We start from the raw sequence: 13962 nt of genomic DNA, 5'->3' as shown, positions 1-13962 counted from the left end.
TCTATTTTCTGTTTCAACAGGATTCCGCTCCATGTCATGTTGCTGCTGTGTGCAAAAGGTGCATTCAAGATAATGACATTTGACTGCTGGAATGGCCTGGGAATAGCCCAAACTTTAACCCAATCAGAAATCTATGGAACCGACTAAAGAAACTTGTTAGTCAGAAGCAACCCAGCAATAAAGTCCAATTAACAGAGGCAATAATTTAATCTTGGTTTCCCATTATTACACCTGCAGAACTAAAAACTTGGTTCACTTCAAGTGAAGGCGTTGTAAGGCCATAATTAAAGCTAAAGGTTACCAATGGTTACCAAAGGTTTCACGTTTTTTCTTTATGACTGCTGTTCTAATAAATACTCCTTCATAAAAGTCATCGCATTACATTCTTCATTAAATTATCTTTCCATTGCTATATAATTTTATGGGATTACTCCACACAAAAGTGGTGTTATGAGCCACCAAACCTCAGAAATACACCTTTCACAAAAGGTTTCCACAATTTCGGCCACTAGGAGAAGTTGTTCATTTTAAAGTTAAAGTTCTTTTATATGGAATCAGATTGTTATTATTTATGTTTCATGTTTATATGTGTGTTGGAAGCCACCCAGAGTGGCTGGGGCAACCCAGCCAGATGGGCAGGGTATAAATATAAATTATTATTATTACTACGGTGGTACCTTGATTTAAGAATAGTCCTGTTCCGGAAAGTTTGTAAACCGAGGTACCACTGTATCATCATCATCACCACCACCACTGCTACTTCTACCTGAAATTCAATAAGCCTAGCTCTTCTCTGGGATGAATTTTGTTTGGCCCAGTCATGGCATCCCCTCCATCTCCAATGTCAGTCGTCTCTTTGGTCAACCCAAGATTGACAGGAGCAAAAACAAAAACAGAAAACCTGAAACTACTTATCTTTCCTAACAATTCTGAAGCTGACATTTAAGATGGCCTGGGCAGTTGAGACCAGCCCAATCGTGGTAGAAAAAGGAATAATCTGAGGAAGATTGTTCAAAGAGAAAACTGTAATTTACTGTTTATTGTGGGGGTGTTAGGTTCCCAGGTGTTATAGGGGGCTCTGTGAAAATAAATGAGGTTGGTCCATAGATGTATTTTTTGAATTTCCAGGCAGATACGACGATCTCACAGGGAGCCTTACCAAGAGAGGCCACGATCCCACGATTCTCCTCCATGACGTCTTTATGCAGAGCTCTCTGGTCAGGATCCAGCAATGCCCACTCCTCGTCCGTGAAACGAACAGCGACATCTTCAAAGTACACTGGACCCTAAAAGAAAAAGGGAAATGTCCTCCTCTGAGACAGCAGAAATATGATCTGCTACACAATGTTATGTTGTTTCCTTCCTGTAAATTGCGGTGTTGTTTCAATAGGATTGCTTTGCTGTACATGTTAATTATGGGAGCTTATTTTATTCTGCATTTTAATTATGGGTATTCGTCTCTGTGCAAATAGGTGGTACTCCACATGTGGTTTTCAAATCATTCTGCCTATGCAGGGATTCCAGTTTGCCAGATGGAAGGATCCACTTTCTCCTCTCCTCCTGGGCTTTTCTGGGGAGTTCCCTCCCAATGCTGTAAAGCCAAATTCAAGGGGTTCAGGGGGGCATGGAGAGGGGGAGGAATGGGGGGCAGGTCCCATTTTTCATGCGATGGGGCTGGTTAGGTGAATCCAGGCCACTATTTGTTCTCGTTTGTCAACTGCTTAGAAAACAATTTTAGCATTCAGTGATCAATCTACAATTAAAATAAGCCTATTTTGGTCTCCTGGCTCTGAGAGACAAGCAGGGAGGGTGGCTTCTGGCAGAAGGAGAGGGAGCTCCCAGTGGCTCCTCCTTCTACTGACTCACCTCTGCCTCTCAACCTTCCTCTCCCACTCGCTTCCTCCCTCTTCTGCCTCTGATTCTGCACTGCATTCTGCCACAGAGTCTCCCAGCTCACTAAGCCCTATTACCCTTTCAGCTTCTGACACCTCCTCTTCCCAGGCTTCTCCCTCTTCTCCCTCTGACCGCCCATCCTTACTCCACCTCCACTCCTTGGGCTGAGACATCTTCCCTTCCTGGTTCCCCGGCTGCTTCCTCCCACCATTCCTCTGTGCCCAACCAGTCCATGACATTGCTCCATCCCTCAGCCTCTGTCCCCACAAGGCAGCTTCCCCTGACCTGATCTGGTTCCACAGCCGCTGCTTTCCTTCTGCCCCCATGAAAAGACGGATCAGGAGGTCTTGCCGGCATCATTCTGTCATCTGCAAGAGAAAAATGGTAATCAGGACACCAGGAGTGCCTGCATCTCTCACAGGGGAAACAGGACATCTCTAACTACAGATGGGCGTTTGAGAACGACTTACCTGCTGAGAGCATTTGGAGGTTTGTGCCCATTTCATGTTTGTTTGTGCAGAAATACATCTCCCTTCCTCTGGACCCTTCCTCCCAACTGTCACCCCCCAAAACAAGGTGAAAAAAACCCTCAGATGAGTTGGAAAACCAACAGAATGAGACCAAACGGAGAAGAACCACCTTCCTCCTTACCCAGTGGCCTCTCTGCCTCACAGGAATCCAGGTCCATTTCTGCAAAGAGATACTTTCCCTGAAAAAGAAACAAGGATTCAAAACAGAGAATGGGGAGAAATACTAGAAAGAGAATGACAAAGACTTAAAGGGTGTGAGATCTCATTCCATGGATGCTTTCCCAGAAAAAGGATGGGCCATCAGCAGACCATTATGGGATGTTCTCCCGTCCTGCTTGGAGCCCCTTGGGAGTATCCAGAGGAAAGTCTCTCTCACCTGCTTTCTCTCCTCTGCCTGACTCAGGAGGAAACCTTCGGCCAGGGCCACCGCCTGGGAACTGGTCTCCGCTCCACAGTCCCTCACCCAGCTCTCCATCTCCAGGGGAAGGACAGCCAGGAACTGCTCCAAGATCACCAGGTCCAGCATCTCAGCTTTCGTGTGCCTTTCTGGCTTCAGCCACTGACGGTCAAGGTGGTAGAGTCGGCTGCAAACCTCTCGGGGTCCTTTGGCCTCCTGGCAGCAGAAATGCCTCAACTGCTGGCTCTGCACCTCTGAGCGGAGGGTGTCCTCCTCACCCAGGATCTTCTGCACAGAGTTTTCCCAGAACCCCCCACTGCTCCCAGTTTGGATGGCATGGCCTCTTTCTGCTTTAGGGCCATCTGAGTCTTGCTCATCCATCTGTGCTCTCAGGAAGCCTCTGAGAGATCAGAAGGAATCCTTTGATCTTCTGCCAGGTTCTGTCCGTCTAAATGAGAAGCTGCAGCAAATCCTACAAAGCAAATACATTGTTCTGTTACAGAATCTGTAGGACAGGGGGGGAAATGGTTCCCTGAGCAACCATGGATGCTTCTTGCTAGGAACAAGGGCTGGACTTCACCGCATCCCAGACCATGAGCTATCTTTTTGAAAAGAAAAGGAGGAAGAGGAGAAGAAATAAGTCTCTAGCCTTCAAGCAATGCAGAATGTGGAGGCAACTGAAGGGATTTCTGTCAGATTAATCAGCCTGGTTTCTGCTGCCTTCCAGTCAATGCATGAAGTCAGAACCGACTGAGAAGGGAGTTATTTGTATCTTGTGAAAAATGGATGTTTAGCTCTAGTGAGGGTCCTCACCTGGGGGTCCTCAGGAGTTGCTCCCCACCCCCACCCTCACCTCCACTCCCTGCTTCTGTCTCCTTTTCTGTACTCTCTGCCGCTCGCCAGACAGATTCCTGGGGTGGGGTCCCTTTTTCTTTGCCCTGAGGGCCAGGAATGTATCTGGCCAACCCCCAGAGGGCCAGGTGGGCGGGGCCAAAGACATCTCCCTTGATTTTTTTTATTTATTATTATTCTGTTAGATAACTTAACACAAACTGGTTGCAATGCAGCAGCCAGACTATGGCCTGGGATCCCTCTCTTTATTCCTGGTCTCTCTTTCCTTCCTTCCTTCCTTCCTGTTGTTCTTTTGGGGGGGGCTAGGCCACCTCCTCCTCCAGCTTTGGAAAACCATTTGCAGATGTTTCCTCTGGTGTGCAATGAGGCTGAGCGACGTCACACCTAGTTAAAGTCCCAGGGACCCCTTTGTTTGAAGGAGGGAGATTTTTTCTGAAGTGGGGGCGGAGGGCCAAATGCGTTTGGGATCCTCTGATCTCCAGGAATGAGAGCATTGCAGACCTGGCCCCTCCCTGGCAGGACCCTCTCCTCCCTGACTTGGGGGTCCCCCCCTGCAGGAGAAGATCAGGCCCGCCCGCCCCCTCCCCTGCTGCAGCCCTGGGACCCCCACCGTCTCCCCTTTGTCAACCTTCCTATTTTTTTGTGGGAAATTCCCTTATTCCAGCGCCGTTTCCCGCTGCTTCCTGCTGCTATCCCGGATTGTAGATAGGTGAGGCTGCTGATCCCTTATTTTCAAATCTGAAAGTTGACAGCCATGGACTCACCAGATCCCAGGAGGGGGCTGCGATTCGGCCCTTGCAGCAGAGACACCAAAGCAACACCCCCCTTCCTTGCAGGAAAGGACTGGGGAGGGAGGGGCCTTGGCTCTGGAGGACCTGGCCCCCCCTTGCTTCCTGGCCTCTCTAGGAAGGCCAAGCCGAGTCCTCCCTCGCTCAGCCCTCTCTCAGATTTTTATTATTTTTTATGCATTTTGGGGGCCAGCTGCCCCCCTAGCTATGCCAATGCCCAGATATCCTTTTGGGGGTGAGGCTCTTGGCTGGACTCTGAGCATCTCCCTCCCTTGGCCAGAAACCAGAAGAGGAGCTTGCAGGGAAAAGGGCTTTGCAGGAGGCAAGGAAGCTCCTCCTAGAATTCAGGAGTGGAGAGATAGGAGGGGATCCCAGGGTCATCTAGTCCAACCCCCAGCAATGCAGGAATCTCAGCTAAAGCATCCATGGCAGATGGCCCTCCGATCTCTTCTTAGAAACCTCCAAGGAAGGAGAGTCCACCACCTCCCAAGGGAGACCTTCCCCCTGCCCAACTGCTCTTAGATGTCCCTCAAGGCAGCGGGTCCTGAGTTCTAGCCCTGCTGAAACCATTGCACTGGCTGCCAAGGAGGAACCATGCGAAGTTCATAATAAATAAATCCCATTCTCATCATAAATGAGTAATACTTTCTTATGCATGCTTTTTATGCTTTTTTCTGCCATTTCCCTTTGCAGAAATGCTTAATTGCTAATTCAATGGACTGAAAATGGATGGTTGTTGTTATTATATTTAGGGAAGCTTTTAATGTTTGATGGACTATTGTATTTTAATATTTTGTTGGAAGCCGCCAAGAGTAGCTGGGGAAACCCAGCCAGATTAGCAGGGTATAAATAAATTATTAATTAATTAATTAATTAAATTGATCAGTTGTGTGTTCTCCTTCCGAAAGAGGTAATTGGAATCTCCACAGTTGCTAATAGCATAGTGTTGAAAGTGCAGGGAAATATGGGGAGCCCTAGAGCATCTGCTTGGCAAGCAGGGTAGGACTGCACCGCATTCCAGTCCATGAGCTATCTTTTTTGGGGGGAAAGAAGAGTAGGAGGAGAAGAAATATGTCTCTAGCCTTTTAGCAATGCAAAATGTGGAGGCAACAAATGTGGAGGCAACAGAATTTGTAGGTCGGTAGAAGAAAAAGGTTCCCTTAGCAAGCAAGAGGGAAGAATAAGAGGGAGGAGGAGGAGGAGGCGGAAAAAGCAGCCTCTAGCTCTCCTAGAAGAAAGATTGCAATTGAAAATGTGGAGGCAACTGAAGGGATTTCTGGGAGATGAATCAGCCGGGTTTCTGCTGCCTTCCAGTCAATTCATGAAGTCAGAACTGACTACAGATAGGTAGCCGTGTTGGTCTGCCATAGTCAAAACAAAAAATTTTTTTTCCTTCCAGTAGCACCTTAAAGACCAACTAAGTTAGTTCTTGGTATGAGCTTTCGTGTGCATGCACACTTCTTCAGATACCCTGAAACAGAAGTTGCCAGATCCTTCTATATAGTGAGAAGGTGGGGAGGGGTATTACTCAGAAGGGTGGTGGGAATGGGTGGTTGGCAGATAGCTGTGATGAGCCTGTTGACGACTCTTAACGACTGCAATAGGTCTTACAGGAAAAAGCAAGGGGTGAGAAGGTGAGAAATGGCTTTGTCATGTATAATGAGATAAGAATCCAATGTCTTTGTTCAGACCAGGTCTCTCCATGGTTTTAAGTTTGGTAATGAGTTGCAATTCAGCAGCTTCTCTTTCCAGTCTATTTCTGAAATTCCTTTGTAGTAAAACAGCTACTTTGAGATCTTGTATAGAATGTCCTGGGAGATTGAAGTGTTCTCCTACTGGTTTCTCTGTCTTGTGATTCTTGATGTCCGATTTATGTCCGTTTATTCTTTGGCGTAAGGTTTGGCCTGTTTGTCCAATATAGAGAGCTGAGGGACACTGTTGGCATTTGATGGCATATACAATGTTAGACGATGAGCAATTAAATAGTCCCGAGATGGTATGTGTGATGTTGTTGGGGCCAGTAATGGTGTTGTCCGGGTGTATGTGGCAGCAAAGTTGGCATCTGGGTTTATTGCAGGCTCTGGTGCCAGTGTCCGTGTTACGTCTGGTTGTAGTATTATTGTGGGTTAGGAGTTGTTTAAGATTGGGTGGCTGTCTGTAGGCAATGAAAGGTCTTCCTCCCAGAGCTTGAGAAAGAGAACTGTCATTGTCCAGGAGAGGTTGTAGATCTCTGATGATGCGTTGTACTGTTTTAACTTGGGAGCTGTATGTGATGACTAGAGGTCATCACATACATTTTCTTGTGGAAAATGGATGCTTGACTCTAGTGGGGGTCCTCACCCGGGGGGGTCCTCAGGAGTTGCTCCACCCCACCCCACCCCACCCCCATTCCCCTGCTTCTGTCTCCTTTTCTTGCACTTGGACTCTCTGCCACTCTCAAGACAGACTCCTGGGGTGGGGTCCCTTTTTCTTTGCTCTGAGGGCCAGGTATGTATCTGGCCAACCCCTGAGGGCCAAGTGGATGAGGCCAAAGACATCTCTCTTGAAATTTAGGCTGGCAATTTATTATGATTATTCTATTAGATATCTTAACACACGCATAGCCATTGATGCCAAGGTCCCTGGAGGCTCAGTGAGTAGCAGTGCCCATTTCTGGCTGCTTTGCCAGCAACAATCCCTTTGGGACAGAGAGGATGTGGTCCTGGGATGCCCTGCTCTGGGTGCGAGGGGATTGCTGCAGTGGCCTCCGTGGGGAGCTGCCCTGGGAGACACTGGGAAACTGGTCCGCAATGCAGCAGCCAGACTATAGGCTGGGATCCCTCTCTTTACTCCTCTCCTTTCTCTCCCACCTTTACTTCCTTCCTCCCCGTGGTTTTTTTTTTGGGGGGGGGGGCTAGTCCACCTCCTCGTCCAGCTTTGGAAAACCATTTGCACATGTTTCCTCTCTTGTGCAATGACGCTGAGCGACGTCACAAAGAGTTAAATCCTAGGGACTCCTTTGTTTAAAGAAGGGAGATTTTTTCTGAAGGGGGGGGGCGGAGGGCCAAATGAGTTTGGGATCCTCTGATCTCCAGGAAGGAGAGCGTGACAGTTCTGGCCCCTCCCTGGCAGGACCCTCTCCTCCCTTACTTGGGGTCCCCCCCTGCAGGAGCAGATCAGGCCCCCCAGGCACCCTCTCCTGCCTCAGCCCTGGGACCCCCACCAGATCCCAGAGAGAGAGGAGACTCACCAGATCCCAGGAAGGGAAAGCGAGGCAGCCCTTTCAGGAGAGACACAAAGCAACACCACCCCCCCCTCCTTGCAGGAAAGGACTGGGGAGGGAGGGGCCTTGGCTCGGGAGGACCTGCCCCCCCTTGCTTCCTGTCCTCTCTAGGAAGGCAGCTCAGTTCCCTTTAACCCTTGCAAAGCCGAGTCCCCCCCCCAGCTCAGCCCTCTCTCGCTTGGCAGAACCTCATATTCTTATTATTTGTTATTGATTTTGGGGGGGCAGTTGCCCCCCCGGCTACGCCAGTGCCCAGATATCCTTTTGGGGGTGAGGCTCTTGGGAAAAGGGCTTTGCAGGAGGCAAAGTGTTGACCACCTTGTTAGCCTGGGGCAGGGCTCAGCAACCTTTTTCAGCCATGAGGCGGTCCACCATCCCTCAGACCATGTGGGGGGCCAGACTATATTTTTTTGGGGGGGATGAACAAATTCCTATACCTCACAAATAACCCAGAGATGCATTTTAAATAAAAGGACACATTCTACTCATCTAAAAACACACTGATTCCCGAATCATCTGTGGGCTGGATTGAGAAGACGATTGGGCCGCATCCGGCCCCCAACCCTTAGTTGCCTATCCCTGGCCTGGGGAGCCACATTCTGGTTGAAGGAGGCCAGGATTGACCACCAAGGCTTGGGATGTCCCTCCTCCCCTGCCGTAGGACTTGGAATCCAGGAGAAAACTCTTGGAATAGCCTTGCCAGGTGCTCAGGGATGGACTCACCTGTCCCCACGTCCTTCTCTTTGCAGATGTGCTGCGGTTGCACATCCCTCCCCCACAGGTGAGCATTGGAGAGAACCAGAGCAGGGACTCAGACCTGCCCTCCTTGCCCCCCACTCTGCACTCTGGGATGTGGAGAAGCCCTCCCTTTGTGAGGAACTGACAGACTGACTTTTGCCTTTCATCTGCTGGAGGAAGATCAGCTGTACCTGCTGGAGGTGATCCAGAACTGCCAGGCAGCTCAGCTCAGGGGGATCCGAACCCTGAAGTGCTCCAAGCAGGAGATGGCCAAAGCCATTCTGGTGAGTGATGGGTGGTGTGGGAGACCCCCATGGGGAAGTGGGGCTTTGCGGAAGGGGTTGTCCGTCTGCCGGAGAAGAGGACCCTACTGGCCTAGGTTCACGTAACCTGTTTGAAAGGGGAATCATCTGAGGGACTTCTTGTGAAAATCTGGGTCAGGAATGCCGTTCCTGGAATGGACAAACACACAAGACGTAACCGGCTGTGCATTCACATGAACAATACTCTTCTGTATATTCTTATCACAATATCAAATGTTTATCTTGCACATAAACAACACATAAAGTGCACTAATATAGACAAGAGCCAGGGACTCTGTGGTGGGGGCAGCTGAGGGCCGTTTTGGCCCAGGCTGGCCCCTGACCCTGAGACGCTCTTTCCACCCACAGGACCTCAGATGTTACGCCCTTTGGGAAAGTGGGGAGGAACAGAAACTAGTGGCCAACAGCATCCCTTCGTTGCTGGCCTTTGCCCAAAGGTTCCCCCATCTCAGAGCAAGTAGATTCAGTCCTTTGAACACTTCCATCTCCCCAAGAGGATCCCAAGGCTACTCATCCTCTGCAGTTGATAACAGACCTGACTGAAAAAAACAGCTTTGTCTTCTGGTGACACCAGAGAATTCTAGAAGACATTCACCCTTTCCATAGCATTATGGATTCACGATTCCCACAGACAAGTTTCTTGGCAAGACAATAATAATAATAATAATAATAATAATAATAATAATAATAATAATAAATATTATTTATATCCCACCCTCCCCAGCCGAAGACGGGCTCAGGGCGGCTAACGACAATAAAACAGTACAAAAGTACAACACAAACAACACTCTAAAATCATTCATTATAAAATTAATTAAATTCAAGCCACTGGCCACCATTGGGCCAGAGCTCCGCGAAGATTGCCGAGGGAGGGAGTCAGGCTGTGGCCTGGCCAAAGGCCTGGCAGAACGGCTGTCTTGCAGGCCCTGCGGAAAGATTTCAAGTCCCGCAGGGCCCTAGTCTCTTGTGACAGAGTGTTCCAGCAGGTCGGAGCCACAGCCAAAAAAGCCCTGGCTCTAGTTGAGGCCAGCCTAACTTCTCTGTGGCCTGGGACCTTCAAGATGTTTTTATTTGAAGACCGTAAGTTTCTCTGTGGGGCATACCAGGAGAGGCAGTCCCGTAGGTACAAGGGTCCTAGGCCGTATAGGGCTTTAAAGGTTAAAACCAGCACCTTAAACCTGATCCTGTACTCCACCGGGAGCCAGTGCAGCTGGTATAGCACCGGGTGAATGTGATCTCGCAGCGAAGACCCCGTAAGGAGTCTCGCTGCAGCATTCTGCACCCGCTGGAGTTTCTGGGTCAGTCTCAAGGGCAGCCCCATGTAGAGCGAGTTACAATAATCCAGTCTGGAGGTGACCGTCGCGTGGATCACAGTGGCTAGGTCAGGGCGAGAGAGGTAAGGAGCCAACTGCTTAGCTTGGCGGAGATGGAAAAATGCCGCCTTTGTTATAGCTGCAATCTGCGCCTCCATGGAAAGGGAGGTGTCGAAGATTACACCCAAACTCTTAACGGACGGTGCTGGCACTAATTGCGCCCCCGCAAGAGATGGGAGTTGCCCCCCCAATCCCATATTGTCTCGACCCAGCCAAAGGACCTGTGTCTTCGAAGGATTTAACTTCAACCGGCTCCCACGTAACCATCCAGCCACAGCTTCCAAACATTTAGTCAGTGTGTCTGGAACCGAGTCAGGATGGCCATCCATCAACAGATAGAGTTGGGTGTCATCGGCATACTGATGGCAACCCAGCCCAAAACTCCGGACAAGCTGGGCGAGGGGGCGCATAAAGATGTTGAAAAGCATCGGGGAGAGAATCGCACCCTGAGGCACTCCACACACCAAGGAGTGGCGCGATGACAATTCCCCCCCAAGCGCCACCCTCTGTCCCCGACCAGAGAGAAACGAGCGCAGCCATTGAAGGACTGTGCCCTGGATCCCCACGTCGGCAAGGCGGTGGTCTAGGAGTTCGTGATCGACCATGTCGAAGGCTGCTGACAGGTCTAGAAGAATCAGCAGCCCTGACCCGCCTCGATCCAGCTGTCTACGAAGATCATCTGTTAGGGCAACCAGAGCCGTCTCGGTCCCATGACCAGCGCGGAAGCCAGACTGGAATGGATCCAGAGCCGATGTTTCATCCAGAAACCCACCAAGCTGTTCAGCAACCGCTCTCTCAATCACCTTACCCAGGAACGGAAGATTCGAAACCGGGCGGTAATTGGATAGATCTAAAGGATCTAACGATGTTTTCTTTAAGAGCAGGCGCACCACTGCCTCCTTCAGTTCCCCTGGGAATGTCCCCGTGCCAAGGGACAAATTGATGATATTCCCCAGGAGGGCCCACACCTTGTCTGGACACGCTCTAATCAGCCAAGACGGGCACGGGTCGAGAGGACAGGTGGTGGGCTTTCCAGCTCGGAGGAGTCTGTCCACATCGGCTGGGGATATCCGGTCGAAGTGGTCCAATACTGGACCCGAGGACAGTCGAGGGGCCTCCGGTTCCTTTATTGTATCCAAATTGGCAGGGAGGTCATGGCGGAGCAACAAGCAAAACAGCTCGCAAATGCCTCACAGCTGTGTGTCAAATTGTTATTTAAATTTGGCTGTCCCTCAAGGGACATTAAAGACCTGATTATACTAAATAATTGCGCCGGGCGAGAGCTAGCGGATGCAATGGAGGCTGAGAAGTAAGACTTCTTAGCAGCCTACACCGCCATCTCGTAGGTTTTCATAAAAGCCCTATAAGACGCTCTTGAGGCTCCGTCACGGGCACCCCGCCATACTCGCTCTAGCCATCTGAGGTCCCGCTTCATTTTCCAGAGCTCCTCAGTAAACCAGGGAGCCCGGTTTCTGCGGGGTCGCAGAGGGCGCTTCGGTGCGATCTCATCGATGGCTGCCAGGAGCTGGATATTCCAGCCCTCAACAAGCTCAGTCAGAGTCGCCAGGGGGAGCAAGGTCCCGCAAGACTTGACGGAATCTATCAGGGTCCATCAGCCTCTGCAGGCGAGCCCAAATCAGCTTGCCACTTAAGCAGGATGGGGGTGGAAAGTCAATCCTGGCTTTCAGAGCGTAGTGATCAGACCATGGCACCTTCATCGAAGGAGACATGATCACATCTATACCTACGCCAAAGATCAAATCCAGCGTGTGGCCTGCTTGATGTGTGGGGCCCGAAACAAACTGGGAGAGCCCTAGTGTCGCCATGGAAGACACCAGGTCCAGAGCCTGTGAGGAAGGAGTGGCATCAGCATGGATGTTGAAGTCCCCCAATACCAATAGGTTAGGGAACTCGAAGGCCCAGCCGGCCACCGCCTCCAGCAGGCCTGACAGGGTGGCTGCTGGTGCGCTAGGTGGCCGGTACACCAGCCAGACAGCCAAGCTCACCTCGGAGCCCCACACTAGGCCAACACATTCAATGCCGGGGATCGATGGCGATGGTAGAGCCCTGAAAGAACAATCTTCCCGGATTAATAATGCCACCCCTCCCCCCCAGCCCACAGTCTGGGACTGGTGGAGGACGGAGAAACCCGGGGGCGCCATCTCTCGTAAGGTAACTGTTTCCCCTTCGCGCACCCAGGTCTCCGTCACACAAGCCAGGTCGACCCCCTGCGAGGTAAAGAAATCTCGCAGGGTGGCGGTTTTGTTGCCTATAGACCTGGCATTGCACAACACCAGAGACGGAGGTGAGTAATCCTTGCTCACCCTACCCTCGTCCCTTGGGATGGGGCGCAGATTGGAAGGGGTACGAGCATATCCATATCTCGATCCCCTTCGCCTATAACATCTGCCCCCACCGCCATACCTCCCTCGCCCCTCCACGGTAGCAATCCCAAGCCTCATAGTAGTCTCCATTGATGGCAATTAATGTTATTCTTTCGCAGTCTAAAACAATAAAACCTTAAAACAAAAAAAAACATAAAACAGAAACAACCCAGAAAACAATAAAACAATACAAATAAAAACTGCAAAAGTTACAAACTCATCAAAATCTAACAAATTCCCAAGCCCACCCAAACATCCATCCCACCCCCATATATAAAAAATCTAAAGGGAAAGGAACATTTTAAAACATGTTAAAAAGAACTCTGCACCCCTCTGGGTCCTCCTGGGCAGTAGCAGCATCAGTGGCAACAACCGTCCCTGTGTGGCCCCACCTGGGCCACATAGTAAGTGGCAGGAGCAGTCCTTGTGAGGCTTCAGGCCCCGCCCTGGGCCAGGTGGAAGTGGCAAGAGCAGGCCAGATGGTAAGTGACAAGGGCCTTTGCTGGCCAGAGTGTCCTCCTCAGCATCCCCAACGAAGGAGCTGGGTTGCAAGAGCTGCAGCTAATGGGGGGGCTGTCCTCCCCCCTCCCATCTCACCTGACTGCTAGGTAGGAGAGCAAGACCCAGAGAGAGTTGTGGGAAACCCCGAAACCAGCTTGCTCTGCCAAAGCTGCGACTAATAGCGAAGCAAGATCGGTTTGGGTGTTGATGCTGTGAGCTCGTCCGTCCTACACTCCGGATGTGTATGCGAGTAAATAAAACTAGATACCATAAAGACGCCACAGTCTCCGCTGACCTTCATTCCAAGGAAACTGAATCTGGGGAAGCGCCTGAGACCCCTGGAATCTCACCGCTCAGAGACTGGGGTAGTTTGCAAATACAAACACACACACAATGATTTGTGCCCGTGTTCCTAATACTTAACTGTGATGGGTATGCTATGTGCTTTAGCAACAGCCCTCCTGTAAATAAGGAAATGCAACCCCCATTGTTGGTCGACTCAAAGCAACAAGAGAATCTTTTCTGGTGTCCCATGAGGTCTGTGGGGCCTTTAAGTAAGAGGAGCCATTGTTTTTGTTTTATAGGGTATAGGGTGGTATATAAATTCAGTAAATAAAATAAACAATTTTGCTCATTGCAAACAGGTGAAAGTCTGTAAATTTTGATAATAAACCTGATTTGCAATGGGGTTTTGATTGCCACTGAATTTCTCAACCTCCACCCAAGGGCTTCTTTCTAGATTCTTGCTTTGAAGGGTTTCGGACTAGATGACCCTCAGGGTCCCTTCCAACTCGACAATTCTATGATTTACGATTCTGGCCACCTCCTGGGAGACCCTACTTGTTGAGATCTCAGCCTCTCAAGCCCCTTAGAACCTCTGGGATTTGGAACAATCCACAGAAAAACCGAATTGCCATTTGT

At 50.1% G+C, this 13962-nt stretch overlaps 3 protein-coding genes across 13 annotated transcripts in view; 1 reads left to right on the top strand and 2 right to left on the bottom strand.

Annotated features, from left to right (window-relative positions):
- The window catches only part of LOC310760712 (uncharacterized protein), a gene marked incomplete at its 3' end in the record, with an annotated part of 296144 nt that overhangs the window by 2832 nt on the left and 279350 nt on the right, over positions 1-13962 (bottom strand). The window contains exons 4-5 of one of the 6 annotated variants that reach the window (XM_083609772.1): positions 2179-2261; positions 1160-1286 (exon numbers count right to left, since the gene is read on the bottom strand). The exons of the other annotated variants lie outside the window; for them this stretch is intronic. Of the exons in view, the coding sequence (XP_083465898.1) occupies positions 1160-1286; positions 2179-2261 (210 nt within the window). The remainder of the gene's footprint in view (positions 1-1159; positions 1287-2178; positions 2262-13962) is intronic. 6 annotated transcript variants of the gene reach the window in all.
- Positions 1-13962, top strand: part of LOC310760737 (uncharacterized protein) — a 305377-nt gene that overhangs the window by 165829 nt on the left and 125586 nt on the right. The gene's annotated exons all lie outside the window — the stretch shown is intronic.
- On the bottom strand, positions 2483-4578 carry LOC310761847 (zinc finger and SCAN domain-containing protein 12-like; the record flags this gene model as incomplete). Its single annotated transcript, XM_083612044.1, has 3 exons — positions 4437-4578; positions 2800-3292; positions 2483-2602 (listed from the first exon to the last, which is right to left on the bottom strand). The coding sequence occupies exons 2-3, from the start codon at positions 3199-3201 to the stop codon at positions 2483-2485; spliced, it is 522 nt and encodes a 173-aa protein (XP_083468170.1). The 5' UTR covers positions 3202-3292; positions 4437-4578.

Source organism: Podarcis filfolensis (genome assembly GCF_964270895.1).
Source record: "Podarcis filfolensis genome assembly, chromosome: 4".
Classification (NCBI taxonomy): Eukaryota; Metazoa; Chordata; class Lepidosauria; order Squamata; family Lacertidae; genus Podarcis; species Podarcis filfolensis.
Note: the sequence above shows the minus strand (reverse complement) of the source record. Positions and strands in the feature narration are given on the sequence as shown.